The following is an 18,909-nucleotide window of genomic DNA, read 5'->3' as shown; positions in this document are numbered from 1 at the left end:
CTTTTGGTCTTTAATGTATTTTCAAATCTAAACGGAAATTTAATAACCACACTTTTTTAAAATCTGATGTAACTTTCCTAATCAGTTATTCCATTATTGTTTTCCACTTTGTTCACAAAACATGCAATCAGAAAACGCTTTTTAAATTGGATTACTAATTGTATGATTTAAATGTTAAATCTGGTTATTTTTCAATGACCCTCCTGGTCCTCCATATTTACCGGTGTGAAAAAGCTACAGAAAAAAAATTAAGAGGTTAATTCTTCAAAACCACAAATGCTCTGCCAAACCTTTCAAACTGTAGCAAAAAGTTAAGATTCAATAAAATTATTTTGACTGTTGAACAGTTGTTTTAAATCTTTGATGACACAGTGTAACCATAATAAATGTACTTAGAAACACTTTGAGAACTCCCACTAGTCTGTGCCAAGTTGGGATTTTTCCTCAGCACAACAGTGATTCCATAAAAAAAAAAAAAAATCAGATATCTCATATGACTTAAGACCCCAAAATGCTATTTATTAACAAAACATGATCACATTCTTGGTCCGAACATCAATGGAGTTAAAAGAACACTCTAGCTAACTTACTTCAGAATCATTCATCACACCTTGAATACTTTCAAATAGAACCTGCTTTGAGGAGATGATCTCCTGAATGCGTCCTTGTGGAAGCAGTTCTGCTAACCAACGTCAGGAGACGACCACCGCATCATCCAGCTACTTCAAGTTGATTTATAAGGCGTTGAAAAAGACGACACTTTAATGAGGTACAAGACTTGCCCCATTTAAATCCCTCTGGAACCTTGCAGATCCCATCTGGTTTTTACATGACAATGATCAACTTCGGTACCAATACAAACGCACCAAAATATTCCTCTTTGTACTTTGATTAGTTGTCTGAATTCCTAATTTATGTGCATCTTTTTCTGCCGACTTTTTGACCACGTCTTTACATAAGGAATCCACACCTTGGTTAATCTTCATTTGACAATGTAGCTACAACAGGCACTTTATACCCTGGGGTTACAACCAATAACGTTCGCAAATCACATGATTGGAGGGTTTTAAACATCTGTAAATTGCTTTCTTTTTTAACAACCACGCACAGAAAACACTCAGTTAAACATCTGATATCAAACCCAAGACAGAACTGAAGCTAAGAATGAGTGAAATACTAAACTTAAATATCAGCTTGAAATATCTACAATTTAGTGGCTTGAACCTTTAAAAGTACTGCCCCCTTTGTTCAAACTCACATCTTCCAGTCACATTTTAAGATTCATTAAAACTGTCTCATAATAGCCCTTTAAAGGGTAAGTCAGCATCAAAAATTCAAATCAAGTTTCAGCACAGTTCTCGATCTGAAAGCTTCTTAAAACAACCAACAGTCATTAACAAATTGTTTACAACCAGCAAGTAACACCACTTAAAATCAGGTTATCTTTAAAGGAATATTGGCATCAGTTTTAGTGTAAATGCTTTAAATTTGTCTAAAGACACTGGGATAACAACCCTCATGTTTAACCACAGTGCTTTAGAACAACAAAAAAGATTGAAATATGTGCCTCGTTTACACTAGCCTTCTGAAACTGATCCGTGCCGCGGTCAGATGGAGGTTGGATCAGTTAACCGGGCCGAGCTCGGTTCTTACGACCATTTATACATCACCCTAGCATGGTTCCTTGCCTTTTAGCTGTGGTCCATGATACTACAGATCTCAAGGCGGGAATTATGCAAACAAAAATGGCGACGCCCATAACATTAAGGAACTTATGTGCCTGGATAGCATCCTCCGCCCCAAATTTCAATGAGAGCAGTTTCAAAAAGGCTAGTGTAAATGGAGCTATGGTCACAAGAAGAATGTGGAACTTAAGGTCAAGTCCAAAAAAACACAATCCGCTGACAAATAGAGAGTCCAGACATTTAAAATTGTGCTAGGACGGAAATTAAAAGTAAAATAAGTTGATGGAATGAAAAATGTGCACAAAAGTCCAAAAAGGTGCATTGCATCAGAGATGGGGATTTTGGTCTCAAGATGGGACTTAAGACGTGTGGCACTGAACGCCGCCGGTGCTGGAGTAGTCGTCCTCGTCCATGTAGTAGTACTGATGCCTGTGTCTTCGTCTGCTTTCCAAGTCACAGTCCTCCAGGTCGGCATAGATGTAGAGGTCTTCGTCCATGCTGTCCATCTCCTCTGTGTCCACCTTTCTAGGGAGGTAGTGCTCCAGCTCCTTCAGCTTGTGCTTGGGGAGGAAATTGGCATGCGGGAACACCACCTAGTGGATATAGGCAGGAAGTAGTTAATTTTGGAGCTCTGCTTTCCATAAGTATTCATATCAATTCAGCTTTTTACATTTTGTCACATCACCCATCATTTTTAGCATTGAAACAGGAAGGATGTATAGAAACACATCTCTTCCTCCATGATGCCCATCTACATTAAGATCCAAAATTATGAGATTAAAGTCAGAATTCTGAGAAAAAAGTCCGAATTGTGAGATTAAAGTCAGAATTGTGAGAAAAAAAGTCAGAATTCTGACTTTTTCCTATGTTAAACTGAAAAAAAATTTAATAATCAGTTAACAGTTTTTTTTTTTTTTCAGTGGCCCTAATCCTCTTAACACTTTCCATATTTGAATCTTTAAAATATTGGGGAAAGGGTGCATCTTGTTTTCTTCTGCATCAAATATACTCTCTTCTTCTGTCAGATTAAATTCAGATAAATACACTAATGCTTGTAGATATTTCCCCAGATGAATCCTTTTCATTTACTTCAATGCTATTTTTATCTATAATATAAAAGGTGAAATGGAGATACTTTTAACTACTGTAAATGTACTTTAGTGTTCAACGTCTTAGTATTATATTTCTTCACAAGTTTTGCCGCTCATAGTTTACAAGTGATGCTAAAGTTAAGTAAGGCTAGAATGACCGAATCTTTAAAAGCAACAACTATAGAATAAGAGCAGGTGGCAATTCTTGGAGAGATTCAGAAATTGTGACCCAGTTCTGCAGAGCCAACAAACATTTATGTTTCTAGAAGGATGAACATTTGAAACTTTGTACAAAGACTCAGAGCAAGACGATAAGCAACTAAAATGTCCATATATAGCAAAGTGAAACATTTATGAAAAGAGAACTTATTATTAATTCTTTATCTCGCCTGAGGATCTAAGCCCTTTTTTTTAAATATCAGAGTAGCAAAGGGTTCTGGAACAGCTTTCTTTCAGGCTTATATTTACCTAAAAATCAATAACCTCCAGTTCTTACCGAGAAATGAATAATAAGACGTCCTTTCTCGAAAGGTCTGCGATACATGGGCATCCCCTCATTCAGGACACACTTTGTGTCTGCAGGTTTAATTAGCTCTCCTAAAAGACAAATAGGGGTAGCAGAGAGATTAGTACAAGCAAACTAGCTGGGAAACAACTTCTCATCTTTAATGCAATAATAAAAAAAAGGATATAAAATAACTCAATTTTTTGACTGTCAAATAGGCAAGCAGCATCATTATAAACTTAAACCTTGATGAACAGAGAAATAAAAAGCATCTTCAATGATTAAACCAGAAAGAATTCAAACAATAAACATTCAGCTTTGTTTTGAAAGTTCAGCTTTACCTGGATGGGATGTGACCAGGAGAGTTCTGCCATCCAGCGTCTGAACCGGTTTCTTAAAACCACACAAAGCCTCGACCAGCTGCAGTTCCATCGACATCAGCAGGTCTTCTTCTCTCCTGAAGACCAAAAACACTTCAACAACAGAGCTGACTTCCCTACACTACATCAAATCTATAAATATAATTCAAGTTGCAGACGTTTTCTTTCTACTAGATGTGTTCTGGAATATATTCTTTACCTCATTTGCATTTTTTACACATATCGTTGCTAAAACCCATTGAGATAGAACTATATTAACATTGATTGTAAATCTGACTATTCTATAGTCTATCTACAGTGGAATTAAACCCTGCATATTTTATTCCCCTTTTGTTTTTTTACCGTGTAAAAACTGCATGCTCCTGCTGGTCGAGGACGATGATGATATCACCTGGTTCCAGCCCTGGCTCCTGGTCCCCCTCACCATGAAAAATGATCTTCTGCCCATCTTTCATTCCTGTAGAACAATACAAAAACAAAAACAACTAAAAAAAAAAAACAGATAAAATTTCAACTTTCTCTTTCAAGTATTAATGAACACTGTCCAACCAAAAAAGACAAGTCTAATCCAAACCTTTGTCGATGTGAACCTCCAGGATCTTCTTCTGCCGCATGATCTTGCGTCCTCCGCATGTTTTGCAGCGGTCCTTCTGGCTGATTCTCTGTCCTTCTCCCTGACAGCTGTGGCACACCGTGGACACTTGCTGAACCATACCGGGAAGTAACTGATGCATGCGGACCTGCACTCCAGTACCATGGCAGGACATGCACATCTGTGCAGCTCCTTTACGACTTCCACGACCTGCCATGGAGAAAAACAGAGCCTTCAGTGCAGATGAAAACCACAAGGGAAATTAAACCACCATTATTTCCTCCTTTCTCCTAATGGGATTTTAAGACATGCATAAAGAAGTACATGAGTGTGAAGAAAATATTTTTTAGGGGTTAAAAGCAAACAAAGAAAACATTGTTTGACTGAATTGAAAGACTGGAGCCTCTCTGATCAAATTCAACAACATTTTAAACCTGTTCCAACCAAAACACTTTCATAGAATTACTTGTTTTGACAGCTAAGTAAACCAGTCAGACTCTGATCTAATCCACCTGTCAAAGCTAATTAAGCTCCAGCGTTCCACATGCATCCAGTCCACACAGGAGCTGAAGGGAGTCTCAACTGTTGTCTCAACAAGTCCTGTCTGTGTGTTTTGATATGTCTGCTGAAGATTGGCTTTCTGAAAATATGCCTGCTGTTACATTTCTTAATCTGAGGACACATGGATCCAACTACAGATAAAATTGTGTCATTAGCCTAAAAGTCATATCATCACAGCAGTATCAGGGTTCATACAGGAACGAGGAACTCTAATCTAATGCTTTTTAATGTACTTAGAAATAATTTTAATGCCATCAACAAGTACCTATGACCCTAATATATATATATATATATATATATATATATATATATATATATATATATATATATATATATATATATATATATATATTAGTATGCTTCCCCCCGCCTGCCCAGTAAGGCAAGGCAAGGCAAGGCAAGGCATGGCAAGGCATGGCAAGTCAAGGCAAGGCAAGAAAAATTTATTTGTATAGGACATTTCAGTACAAAGACAATGCAAAGTGCTTTACATGATTAAAATATAGGAAATAAAACAGAATCAAAGCAAGTAGGAAAAAAAAATAAATAAATAAAATAGGCAGGAGCCCCGGCTCATGGCTCGGTTCTGCTGCACTGTAGTCGACCAAAATCCTGGATAATTTTGAAATTCCCCCTGGACATTTTTTTAGGTATGAAAAGTAGGACATGCCCGGGAAAAAAGAGGGTGTCTTGTCACCCTACTGTATCAACACTTTGATGTTTAGTAGCTACGTTTACATGCGCAAAATTTCCCCGATCCGATCCAAACCTTGGTTGATCGGAAATTCAAAATCTTCGTTTACATGGACACTAAATGAAATGATCCGATCATGACGTGTGTATACATGTACCAAGCGTTGGATCAGATTAAATCTTTTAAGCATGCGCAGAACTTCCTGCCAAACTTGACAGTTCTGTCTGCGTCTGGTTTTTGGGAGGCCTGACAAACGATGCGCTCGGAGCGAGCGGAAAGAAAAAAGGAGAGAGGAGGAAAAATGCGCTTGGCAGCGAAATGTACGAGAGAAAATGTAGAGAATGAGCGATTGAACCGGCGTGGGAGAGCGAGTGGGCTGTGGAGAGAGAAAAGAGGAAGAGGATAAATTCCTGCTTCCTGCAGCTTTAAATGAACTTGAGTGTATAAGTCGGCGTTCCTAGACTCCCCCCGCCATGTTGTTCACAGCGAGAGCGAGAGCGACCGGTGGTTTCCTGTTGTTGACAAGGCGGAAAAACGTCACGCTGACGTCGCACACATGCGCAGTGAAGATTATTTTACTCTTAAGATCCGAATGGGTGTTTACATGGACGCCAATCGGAATGGCGATCGGCAAAAACCACCTCTCTCTTTCGGAATTAAATTTAGATCCGATCGGACCGAATCGGATTAGAATCTTCAGTCTGACATGTTTACATGAAACATTTTTGATCTGATCAGGCCTTCAATCCGATTAGTTGTGTCCATGTAAACGTAGCTACTGAGAGAGTTCTTGTTGCTATGATGAGTATTTGCTCGGCAGCTTTGCTCGTTGTAAACCAACCAATCAGCGCACAGCTCATCTAAATATTCATGAGCATACCATAAAAGGAAGAAAAGCTGTTGTTTCATTCTAGAGCTTTTAACCAGGCTTGCATTAGTGCTCATAGAACAGCAAATATGCCATTTTCAGCCCAACCAATGTTACACACCCTATTCAGAAACCTTAAGAACCAGCAGCAAATACCCTATATAAGCATTCTATGACCCCTTTAAACAAAGGTAACCTGAAAAAACTGAATGGGATGAAACAATTAAACGGATTAATTGATTGTTAAAATAATCGTCAACTAATTTAGTTATTGATTAATCGTTAACTGGAATATAGAGACAGTAAAATATGCTTTTAGCTGTCAGAGCAACCCACTCAGAGCACCAATTATATCAAAAAGCACCCCAGGCTTCATTTCTGTGCTTGGACATTTTAAGAAGGATGTGTTTTTTGGTTATTTGGTGAGCGTCTACCGTGAGCAGCTGCCAGAAACCAAACCTACGGCTAGAATATTTATCTAGCTACAAAATTATTCTCCCTCTCACGTGATCACATGGAGATGGTTTTCTACTAGTTTTTAATCATCGGAGTGCTTCCATGGAGCTACTACATGTAGGGTATTTGTGTTAAAAATAATTTGATATTATGTGATTCATAATAACCATTTACTAAGTCCTGCTGCAACATTTTAATGTGAAATTAGATTAAATAAATAACGTCTCATCAATCCTTTAAACATCATAATTCAGTAAATTAAACCAATGTGTAAAGAAACACTTCAAATTTTAACCAACCTTGGTAGGCTGTGTGCTCAGACTGCAGAGGCTCTTACCTTCACATCTCTCACAAATGCAGTTCTTCTGTACGGAGAGTTTTCTGGTTGCTCCGTTGTAAAGATCCTCCAGGGTCACAGTGATCTGATGGACAATATTCTTTCCTATGGTGGAATAAAATCATATAACATTTCATAGACTTAAGAAAAATACAAAAAACTAAAATACCTCAATCTCAATCAAAATACTTTTTAAAACTTTTTATTTTTTTGCTCATAGGCTGATATCTAATGTTATGAAACAGGGTTCTTAAACTTTTCCAGGCCAAGGACGCCCAAACTGATGGCGAGATGGAGCGCTGACCCCCTAATTATATATATTGTATGAATTTCTGTTATATCCAACTGGTCCTATAGTACACTCTATTGAAAGAGCTCCTGTGTGTCGCTGAATGTGTGCACCGATGACTGAAAAACATCTTCTGTCTCCATTTATTTGTTTACTACAGTGTGTTGAATTCATGTCAATGTGTATTTAAAGACATTTCAATTAGTACAGAAAATTGCAGGGGGGATTAAAAAACAAAAAAAGTCTAGTCAACCAAAACTTTCACGACCCCCATGCAGTACCTCTGTGGACCCCCTAGGGGTCACAGACCCCCTATTGAAGACCTCCTTTATAAAGATTATATTATTATTTTGGCACTAGTTGTCCTCACTGACAGTTTTCAGACACTAAACAGGCAGTCAGAGAAAGAGGACATGCAGCGAAGGTGGCATGGTTGGGCAATAGATCCCAGGACAGCTGTGTGGTGTCCTTCCTGCACCACATTATCAAACTAAATTATTTATCATAAATAAACAGCTAAATAACAAAACTGTTGTAGGCCATACTAATATTACATTTTTGAGTATATATTGGTACCAATGAACACCCAATGAATAATAAATAGTTTATTGTTAATTTTGTGCTGTCGATTGTGATTCAATCAAAAGAGAAAAATGGTAACGATAGCTATGAGAACAGCTGACCCCTTAATCATTAACAAAACATAAACAAAAAAAAAGTATCTCCAATATAAGCAAAAGTACTGCTTATATTGGAGATTTTAGATGCACTCTAATATACATTTTTTGGCTGATATCAGACTCATTTCTGACACTATCCGATATCCCTACCAGGCAACAAGTAATTCAAACTTATTCAGAGACAATGGAGCACTAAAACACTTACTATAGTTTGAATTTATGGTCTAATTGTTACGTTGAATAAATACACTTTTATAATAATGTTTTTTTTTATAACTCTCAGATTACAATATCATCAAAGTCTTGTATATTTATCTGTATGTAACCGACAGAAAAGTAGATAACTAGGATTCAATATTACATTCAAACCTTTTGGAATAATGCCTGTCACAGCTGCAAAGTGAAGAAAATGCAGAGTGAAAATCACTTGCTAACCCCAATAGAGGGTATGGCTTTAATAGAAAAAAAAAAAGATTGGAAATTTAAAGATATTGCACAAAAACAACGTAGGGGTTCTGCTGTTATTTAAGTCTAATCCTTGAATTCTGTCTATACAGAAGCTTTAACTGTGAAGATGAGCAGATTTTCAGGGGGTACATCAGAAAGCTTAATATGTGGAGGCAGGACTTCCCTTATTTGACTAAACAACATGGTCAGGGTTCTGATGCATCTTTAGAATTTTTTTCTCCATATACACTGCAGAGGTCTTGCTCAGTTTTCAGCTCATTTATGTATAAATATTAACATTTAATATAAAGGTGACATTTTTACCGTATTGAGGTTTTAAAATACAAAAAAAATAGATGGTAAGAGAGGAACAGCTTCACTCTGTGCCCCAAGAGTCACCTATCATGAATAATGTTGGAGCACAAATTATCTATGAGTTAACTTTTCTAAGACCTCACTAATATCAGCATGTCTATTCTGCCCTCTAGTGGTAAATGTTATGCATTACATTTACAGACAGCTGCTTTTGCTTCTCCGGTTAAAGGCATCAACTGTTTAACTGGTAGATGAAACTGAATGGGTACTGTTTGGACTGATTATTTCCTGTTAATATGTTTTTATAGATATTGTATTCTTTTTTAAAACAGAGGATCAGTTATTAGTCCAACTAAGGAGCCTTTAAGTTACTTATTCAGAAGATCAACAGCTATTCTAAGCTTTTCCAAACACCTGCGCTCACCTTTTCGTTCTCTGTGCATCCGACTGCCTCCACCAAAAAACAGGTCGAAGATATCCATGGGGGATGTGAAACCACCCCCTCCGCTGCTGCCGCTTGTTCCACCTTCTTTTATAGCCTTTTCACCTCCACGGTCATACACCTCTCTCTTCTTGGCATCTGATAGCACCTCGTATGCTTGTGAGATCTGTTTGAACTTCAGGAGAGAAAAAAAACGGGTTAAAATCTACCTGTCAGAGCTGCTGTGGTCATTGGTCATAATGAAGGGGAACATACCTTTTCTCCTTCAGTAGGGTTTTTGTCAGGGTGATACTTTAAGGCTAATTTACGGTAGGCTTTTTTAAGTTCATCGTGAGTTGCGTTCGGTTTAACACCGAGTGTGTCATAAAAACCTGTTTCCTTCACCATCTTCCCCCTATCAGATAATCCTAGAAAATGAAAGAGAAAAAAAACATTATTTAAATGTTTAAATGAGACTAAATGCCAGCAACCATTTTTTTCTGTCAGCGAAAACCTACATAAAGGGAAGGGTTACAATGAGGTTCAAACACATTTAAAAAAAAAGATTAATTAATTAAGAAGTTATCTTAGACCGAATAAAATGTTTTCCTTTAGAACCAGAGTAATTCAGCTCCACTAATGCTAAAATTTAACCACTAGGATGCGGAGAACATTTCAGACTAATACTTCAGCGATAGTATCAAGGTGTTAATTTATTGTATGTCTTATACTATATTCGTTGGTTGTGATGTTCTTTTTACATCTCTTTGCAGGTGATGAAGCAGACTGAAGATGTTTTATCGTTATCTCCCTTTCATTTCCCCTTTTATCTCCTCTTTCTTTCCTTTTTTTTTTTCTCTGATTTTCCTTTCCTGTTCTACTAACAAAGCAGTGTCCATAATCTTTTTTTTCTTTTTTTATACTTTAATAATCCGAGAGGGAAATTACTTCTCTACATTTATCCCATCCCTTTGGGGAGCAGTGTGGGGTTAAGGGTCTTGCTTGGTCTTGGGAGCCAGAGTGGCAGTCTGTGGGAGTGGGGGATCGAACTCACAACCTCAGGATTCAAAGCCCTATGCCACTCCCCTCTGTAATCTATAATACTCCCTGCATGAATTATAATAAAGCTGTTTATGTGCAGAAATCAAGCGGAACACCATGGCAATAGCTGTACTGCTGAATGTTATGTAAAATTGATTATTTTACAGTATTTTATTTAAAAGAAAAACATAAAAAAAAAACGCTGAAATGTTAGAATTGTAAATATACAATCATATATTTATATTACGGTTTTTATGTATTTTTTTTACTTTTTTCAAGGCTGCACAAAAAAACAATGAAATTGTCTAGTTTTTCTGAACGAAATTTCTTTTTGTTTACACTTGTGTATACAAAATGATAAAATAAATCTGTCTAAGTCTAAAAATAAAGGAAATGTTGTTTAATAGCTAGTTACACCAATAATTTTTTTCTTTAAACTTAACCTTTATTAATTGATCAGAGTATTTATCAAGTTCAAATTATCCATTATTTCCTGTTTTTATGGGATAATGGTAATTACATCTAAATTTTAGCTCACTAAGCCTTCCAACGGTAAAAAAAACAAAGACAGGCAAAGGAGGGGAAAAACTATTCTGGCATTAACTATATAGCCTTAACTATATAGCAGGTCAGCATGTCTCCAACAGTCACGGAATAAAATCTATAATCTGACCAGATGAATGACAGATTTATGCTCCAATATATTTAACATTATTGGACTTGGGAATGATTCTCCAACAGGTGAAAGCGTTTCTCTTAAATTTTTTTCCCTTTATCAAATGAACCCTTCATGATTGGAATTCAATTTTAGAATTTGGCTTTCCCCGTTAAGCAGTTTATAAAAGGTTTATAACAGACTGGTGCTCGTTAGCTCGCATCTGGATGCCAAGAAAATCTTGTTTCGTTTCATAGTGACAACACAGGTGAAAAAAAAAATTAAATGTCCGTTGAATATATTATCTATGGGGATCTTTTTAGAAGAAAAAAAAAGTCTGGGGTCGTTATAAGACATTTTCAACGATTGTAAAGGCTTCAGTGAGTCCGGGTGGTAAACCCCCACATAATCGCAGCATAAGCCACATAAAGTGAAACGGATAGGGCCTTTCTTAGCTAATTTAGCTACTTGGTCAGGCCACAGCTAAAACGCCAGCTAGGCTGTCCTCCCAGCATTGGGCCAAATTAAGCAGAGCTGTGAATGACAAAAGTAAAACATGTCTGATATTAACTATTTTCCAACCTTTGTATGAAGACAACAAGCAGCAGACTCACATCAAAGCCTTTCTTCGAGAACCTTCCTGGCCCGCGTGCCAAGCGAAAACACTCCAGCCCCGTTCACGTTGTAATCTCGCGAGAAGTTAGCCTTGGAAACCACGCGCAAACTGGGGATTGCTAATACACATGTAAACACAGCTAGCATTAAAACAGATAAAGGAACATGATAAAATGCCAACTTGCTGGCTTATTAGCGAAGAGAGTTCACATAAACCAATTCAGCTCCATCATTTACAGGCGGTTGTCGTTGGGCGAGGCCCCGAAACGACCATTAAAGACAAGAAATGCTCTCGGCAGCAAGGTAACTAATTCAACATCAGTATGCTAACACGAAGTAACTTACCAGAAACAGAAGGGAAGAAGTAATAATGATCAGATTAAGAGTGGGTCATACCTATTTAAATGACAATTTATATTTTATTAGGGGGGGGAAATAATGATAAGGAAAATGTAGAACACGTACTGATGAACTGTAAAACTTAGGAACATGAAAGGAAGAAGGATGGTTGGAAGGGCAGGCAAAGAATGGAGCCTTAAATGAATATTGGGAAATGAAGGAAATATGAAGGATATTCACAGATTAAGGAAAGCATTATTTATTTATTTACAGAATTCAAGATTAAAAGATAGAATTTGATGTAAAGTAATGTTGCTACACATTCATGTACAGTAGGTGGCAGTATGCACCTTAAAGTGGCTTGCGATCCGCCATAATAGAAAAGAAGAAGGAGGAAAGGATGTTTTTTTTTACTTTTAACACTTTATTTAAACAATTTGAAACATATAAACAATTGACGTAAAACAAGTGTCAGATAAAAATCACTTTTAAGATAAAAACAAGTGTCAGCTAAAAATCATTAAATTAGAAGCTTATTAAAATGTAGTTCTCCATCATATGACCCAATCGGGCTCCGCCAGTCACGTGACATTTGTTGCTAAGACGCCATTTTAGGTGGAGAAGGCGTAGTGTAAACAACCGCAGCATAGCTAAACGAAGGACTAAAGGATTGAGTTTGTTTCTCTGACTATATGGAAAAAAGTAAGCAGAATGCGTAATTACCGTACCGGCAAAAACTTAATAACGAGGCCAGGGACCGTTACTTGACGAAACTGTCGGATATTAACGGCATAGATCCTTATGATCTCCGCAGCAAAGACTGGAGTTCCGACGTCACTTCACTGCCTCCGACCTCATCAGTGGACATAACAAACTACCTAGTGTTTGGCGTCAGTGCCTACACTTGCGAGGAATTCAAAGCATATAGGTCACTGGAAGCACACGGACAGTTCACAAATGGCTCCTTTTTTGCCTGATTTAGACAGGGGGAACAGATTATAGCAGGTGGCCTGCTATAATTTGTTTCCCCCTTGTAACTTTAAGAAATAAAGGTCAATCAACTCCAAAGTTTCTGGGGTTAGTTGTCATCATAAAAGATGCTTATAGTTATAAGCATATTTATGATGACAACTAACCCCTGAAACTTTGGAGTTGATTGACCTTTATTTCTTAAAGTTATAAGGGGGGAAACAAATAATAGCAGGCCGCCTGCTATAATCGGTTCCCCCTGTCTAAATCAGGCAAAAAAGGCCCCAGCTTTTCCATTTTTGGCTTATAAGTTATAAGCCAAAAATGGAAAAGCTGGGGCCTTTTTTGCCTGATTTAGACAGGGGGAACAGATTACAGCAGGTTTTATTTCATCCCATATTGCCAGTTCTGACAATATGGGATGAAATAAAATGGCTGATGTTAGAAGACAAACTGTTTATTAAGTAAAGTACAATAAATTGTACGTTACTATAAACACAAATATAGATTTAAGTACTAAATTTCAACCAGGAAAAAATTATTTTCCTTCTGCATATAGTCTTTAATGATTACACGTGCAGTCCATTTTCTATTTCATTTTTATTACAAGTATATGGTTTACAACAGTTTTCAATGGGATGAGAACATTTGGACACTGTAAAACAATGAGAGATTTTTTTAAGGAACGTATGGAAAAGAACACGGATCAGTTTGCTTTCAGAGGAAGGAGTAGACACTGCTGTCAGCGACCAGCTTTCAAGCAAACGTTTGTGTTTTATTTTTAGTTGTAGATCAATATCACCGGCGATATTCTGCTATAACATGTGAAGTAAAGAATAAAACAGTAAAGCTCAACTTTCATACACGTAAAACCTTTCAAATTTCAAGTTCTGCACGTTGGAATTGAAGCGGAGTTAACTCGGGTTGTTCTTCCTACTCCGTGCGCGCTCCCGACGAGGGGATACAAATAATTTTCGCAGGGATAACTACCTTGGCACGACACCGGGACTGGCAGCCTCTCACACAACACGATCGTGTCATTTCTGGTAAATAATTGTGCCGAAAGAACAGCCGCGTGTGGCTTATCTTGACTTTCCACCTAATATGGTGGTTTTCCCACGATGCACCACGCCCGAGGTAAACAATTGATGTCACCTGGCGGAGACCGATACATAAAATGTTGTTAAAACCACACAAGAAGAAGAAAAAAAACCAAACAACAACTTACCAAAAGTCGTACTATTTGGTTCTACCCAACCATTAGTAAAAGAAGTCGCTTCATTGCGGTGCATTTGGTATACTCGGCATGAAAATGTTTGGAAACATATTCTTAAAACAATATTTCTGCAATTCTATGCTGCACATTGTTCTAGTTCGGAAATTGTATATTGCTCTTATGAAGTGAAACTGAACTTGTTTCGCTGACATTGTTCTTTACTTTATATGGCACACTTACAGTGCAATTGTTAAAAAACCTTCAAAATTGAAGGTTGAATATAATGATGCATTAAGACTTATGCCAAAGAAGCCCAGATGGAGCAGTGCCAGTTAACTTTTTGTGTCTGTGAATGTCATCTCCTGTATGTTTTACTTTTTACTTTTTTAATGAACTTTAAAACACAGACATTTTTTAGGGGTTAAAAGCAAACAAAGAAAACATTGTTTGACTGAATTGAAAGACTGGAACCTCTCCTATCAAATTTAACAACATTTTAAACCTGTTCCAACCAAAACACTTTCATAGAATTACTTGTTTTGACAGCTTAGTAAAAGACAGCTAAGTAAACCAGTAGGACCCTAATCATTATAGTTATGTTCTATATCTCTGGGCACTGTATTGCAACCTCAATCTCTTACTGTGAGATAAATTTTTTTGAGTTACAAAGCCACATTTCCTTTAAGTGGACTGTAATTATATTTGAGACAATTACGTGAACTTATACATTAATAGAGCAGGTTTAAAATGTCCATTGGAAGATGTCAAAGTTTCTCCTGAAGTCAAGTGCCAACTTTTAAGGTAAAGTGGAGGATGATCTTTTTCAAGATGGATCTAAGAGGTCCTCCTAATTGTCAATCAACCTGGTGATATGTTTATGTAAGATCATCCTACATGCTCCTCCCCATTTTCACTTACAAGTGGGGAGGCTGACATACTGGTAAAATTGAAAATGTTTTGGAAAGTAAGCTTGTATGCTAATAGAAACTTTTAAACATAGCATGCACAAGGGGAAATGGGCTTGTGCACACTCTTGCACGTGTTAATAGTTGTCCCCTCTCGGGAGCGGGGACAGGGTTGTGCATGTGTGTTTTTGTTTTAATTGGAGAGGGCGGGTTTTTTCAAAAATTTGCGAATATCCTCTACTATACCTTTAAAGGGCAAAGTGGTCTATAATGTTATAGATTTTATCTTACCTTAATGCTATCCTTTTCCTACCCAGTTGAACTGAAAGCTGAATGCAACAAAGGTTATGTCAAAGTTAAACAGGTAAGACTGTAAAGCTTTGAATCATCCTTTAAAACACACTAATGATATAAAAGCGTATTTAATGTTCAAATAACACACTCTAAGTGAAAACTGTCTTTGTGAATTTCAATCAGTATTTTTTGGTCTGAAAAATTGAATATTTACTTTTTATTTAAATTATTAGTGTTGTTCAACCAGACTCAAAACACCCTCTAACCTTAACCTTTTTTTCTCAATTAATAAAGCTGGGCTTAAACCCCACCTCTGTAAACTCTGTGGTGGTAGGAAAAGGCAATGAGGTCAGAATAAAGCCTGGAGAGACGCTTCATATTGTCAATCAGCTTTATCCATACACCATCCAGTTCAAAGAGGATCTCACTGGCCACCAGAGCAGCACCAAAAGACCAATAGTGCAAACATCGGAAGACGGCGAGAGCCAGGGAAGTGCTCAGACTCCGAAAGCTGCAAAACAGAACAGAAATGACTCACCATCAGCCAGTCATGGAGAACACAACACTAGAAATGTAAGGGGAGAAAAATAACCTTGTAAAATGTTGCTTTAATATTTTGAATTCCTTTGGTTTAAAGTTGTGATTCCTCATCTGTTTTAGGAGAGTGTGGGACATTGGAGCCAAGGTCTAAAGACTTCAATGCAAGATCCTCAGATGCAGGTCACTTCCTTACGAAAATGATCTATAACTGCTTTCATGATTCCTTTATAGCCTTATTTGTAACCCTATCCTGATTTCCGTTTTGCAGGTTTACAAGGATGATAAAGTTGTGGTAATTAAAGACAAATATCCCAAAGCTCGCTACCATTGGTTAGTCCTTCCATGGCAGTCGATTCCCAGCCTAAAGGCTTTAAGTGGAGAGCACTGTGTTCTTCTCAAGCACATGCAGCAGGTGGCTGACAGCATGATCCAGCAATGTCCGGATTCCAGCTCGTTGCGGTTCCGCACAGGTTATCACGCTATCCCAAGTATGAGGTAAGGCTGTTTTAATGTTACCACTGGAAGGAGATTTGCCTTCGGTTGGTTTTGATAGTTATACTAACAATGGTTAAGTAGTAGGGGTGTCATGATACAACTTTTTATTTTCCAATATGATACAGATTTTGCAGCTTTGAGAACTGGCCTATACTGATATTGGCCTGATAAGATATCAGCACCAATTGTACGTGGGCTGGACAATTGATTGCATTTGCAATATAATCGCATAATATCAAAACATGATTTGCAGAGGAAATTGATTTTAGTCACATTACAAAAAACGCGAGTAAGACACTAAGTTTCTCCCTCTCTTTTTAATGCATTTAAAATGGGTCTGCTTCCCCATAGAATGGAAGAAAACAGAACAGTAGTCAACAAAAAAATTTGGAAAAAACTGAGCCATGCAATATTAACCAATAGGTTACAGAAACTATAAGTGGATGCAGAGTTTTTATATCGGCATGGTAATATCAGAGACTAGATGCAGGTTGATATATTCTGATATTAGTTTTTCGTCTGAAATCAGACTGATAAATATTAAGGTTGGATCGGGACGCCACCAATTAAGTAGGTGTATCAAGTCCCTGCAGCAGATCTGGGTTAGATTTAATAGATTTTAGTTAAGTTGAGGGGTTTGGGTGATTTTAGCTGCTTTCCACTGATCCTCTGTTCAAATTCTGTTAGACGTCTACCAATGAAATTCAGGCATCAGATGAATCTCTGTGGCTCTGATACCAATTATTTTGACATGAGCCTAAGGCTTGGTTTATGAGTGACACATCCGCGAGGTCCTTCCTCGTGTAGTGTCGTTACCTTGCAGCTTGTGCGTAAACCACCTCCAATCAAGAAACTGACATTGTCATTTTCTTCCTCCATTTACATGGTAAGAATATCACAGTGGTAAAAAATGGTACACAAATGTCAATTTAAACAAAAAAAAAAGACAAATCAAAACAAACATTAACAATTAATAGTAAATGGATGAACCAGGATTGCATGAGTTTTATGTGGTGTCAAATAAAAAAAGAAAACAGAAAAATTGAACTTTATTGATCTCACAATGGAGACATTAACTCTCTGCGTATAACCCATCCCCTTGGGGAGCAGTGTGCTGCCACTGTGCAGCACCCGGGGAGCAGTGCTTGCTCAGGAACCCAGAGTGCAGCTGTGGGGATCGAACCAGGTACTTGAAACCTGCTCAGAGCACAAGCGCACTGCTCTAACCACAAGGCCAGCACTCCCATCAAGCTGCTAAATGCACTAATAGATCTGCAAAAACATATATGTATTGGCTGATGCAGAGACAAGAAAATAAGATGTCAGTAGGCTGATGTATCGGTCATCTCTGTTTACAATAAGAGAAATATTTGTGTAACCTTAGAACCAGTTAACTAGCTTTATTTTGTCAATTTAAAGATGTATAACAAGCCCACTGTCCTATGTCATTAGTCTCCTATAGAAACATTTGGTGTTCTAGGCTGAACCTTTACATTTTTAAATACTGTTTAAAACATCAGACATGTTACTTTGTAATGGTTGTGCAGATAAGATAAAGACATTAGGGAGGCCCTGATCTTATTATAACATCGACAAATGACTAAAGTTGTATCGGCCTGCATTTTTGATTCTATTTAGATATAATACAAATCACTGGTTATTAGCAAATGGGTCAGTTATTCTCATGCCTTTTGTTGCTGACTATTGTTCTTTGATCTATGTCATTGTTCAACCCTTTTTTAACCTCCCCATTTACAAAATAAGTAATGAAAGTTTCTAGCGTTCAAGCTGCTATTGTATCGGTTCAATATTAATATCTGTCAATAATCAAAGGTGCATTATGGTTACATGTCTGAAACAAGAAGGTTGTATCAGCACATCCCTAAAATAAATACTTGTTTATCCTCTCTTTCAGTCAAGTTCACCTCCATGTGATCAGCCAGGACTTTGACTCTCCTTGTTTAAAGAACAAGAAGCACTGGAACTCCTTTACAACAGAGTACTTTATTGATTCCCATGGTGGGGACGCATTCGTTTCTGTTCATATTTTTAACGTATTTTACTGTATATAATAGCCCAGCTTATGGTATTAGGAAGAATGCATAAATCTTTTTTTTTTTTTCCCACAGATGTGATTCAGATGCTTGAAACAAGTGGAAAAGTGTTGGTTAAAGATGGCACCAGTGAGTTGCTGAAACTACCTCTATGCTGCCATGTGTGTCGCAAGGAGTTGCCCACAATACCTTCCCTGAAGGAACACTTAAAATCCCACTTTCCCAGACAGTAATGTGACCTCAAACATAAAAGTAAAACATGTTTACAGGGTTTGTTGCCTGTTATATATATATATATATATATATATATATATATATATATATATATAAAAAAACAAAACTGTTGCGTTTTTTCAATTATTGTATTGCAATACAAGTTGCAGAGTTGTCAGTTGTTTGTTTAAAAAAAAGGGCAATCTCACTATTTTCGTTCACTCTTTTTGTCAGATAAATGTTGAAATGCTA

At 37.2% G+C, this 18,909-nt stretch overlaps 2 protein-coding genes across 3 annotated transcripts; one reads left to right on the top strand and one right to left on the bottom strand.

Annotated features, from left to right (window-relative positions):
- Nucleotides 1-494: 494 nt before the first annotated feature.
- On the bottom strand, nucleotides 495-11,754 carry dnaja1 (DnaJ heat shock protein family (Hsp40) member A1). Of its 2 annotated transcripts, none has more exons than XM_038272397.1 (9): nucleotides 11,632-11,754; nucleotides 9,598-9,749; nucleotides 9,325-9,517; nucleotides 7,170-7,274; nucleotides 4,236-4,463; nucleotides 4,004-4,118; nucleotides 3,623-3,738; nucleotides 3,273-3,373; nucleotides 495-2,278 (listed from the first exon to the last, which is right to left on the bottom strand). In XM_038272397.1, exons 2-9 carry the CDS (start codon nucleotides 9,727-9,729, stop codon nucleotides 2,045-2,047), a joined length of 1,224 nt encoding a protein of 407 aa, XP_038128325.1. In that variant the 5' UTR covers nucleotides 9,730-9,749; nucleotides 11,632-11,754; the 3' UTR covers nucleotides 495-2,044. The 2 variants fall into 2 exon arrangements, with proteins under 2 accessions (XP_038128325.1, XP_038128324.1); XM_038272396.1 differs by having other exon boundaries at nucleotides 11,600-11,753.
- On the top strand, nucleotides 11,722-18,737 carry aptx (aprataxin). Its single transcript, XM_038272398.1, has 7 exons — nucleotides 11,722-11,935; nucleotides 15,379-15,425; nucleotides 15,650-15,928; nucleotides 16,016-16,075; nucleotides 16,164-16,390; nucleotides 18,306-18,409; nucleotides 18,520-18,737. Exons 1-7 carry the CDS (start codon nucleotides 11,806-11,808, stop codon nucleotides 18,675-18,677), a joined length of 1,005 nt encoding a protein of 334 aa, XP_038128326.1. The 5' UTR covers nucleotides 11,722-11,805; the 3' UTR covers nucleotides 18,678-18,737.
- Nucleotides 18,738-18,909: the final 172 nt, after the last annotated feature.

Source organism: Cyprinodon tularosa, unplaced genomic scaffold, assembly GCF_016077235.1.
Source record: "Cyprinodon tularosa strain WSP-4 unplaced genomic scaffold, ASM1607723v1 ctg829, whole genome shotgun sequence".
NCBI lineage: Eukaryota > Metazoa > Chordata > Actinopteri > Cyprinodontiformes > Cyprinodontidae > Cyprinodon > Cyprinodon tularosa.
The sequence above is the reverse complement of the archived record's forward strand: the minus strand, read 5'-3'. Positions and strand labels throughout refer to the sequence as shown.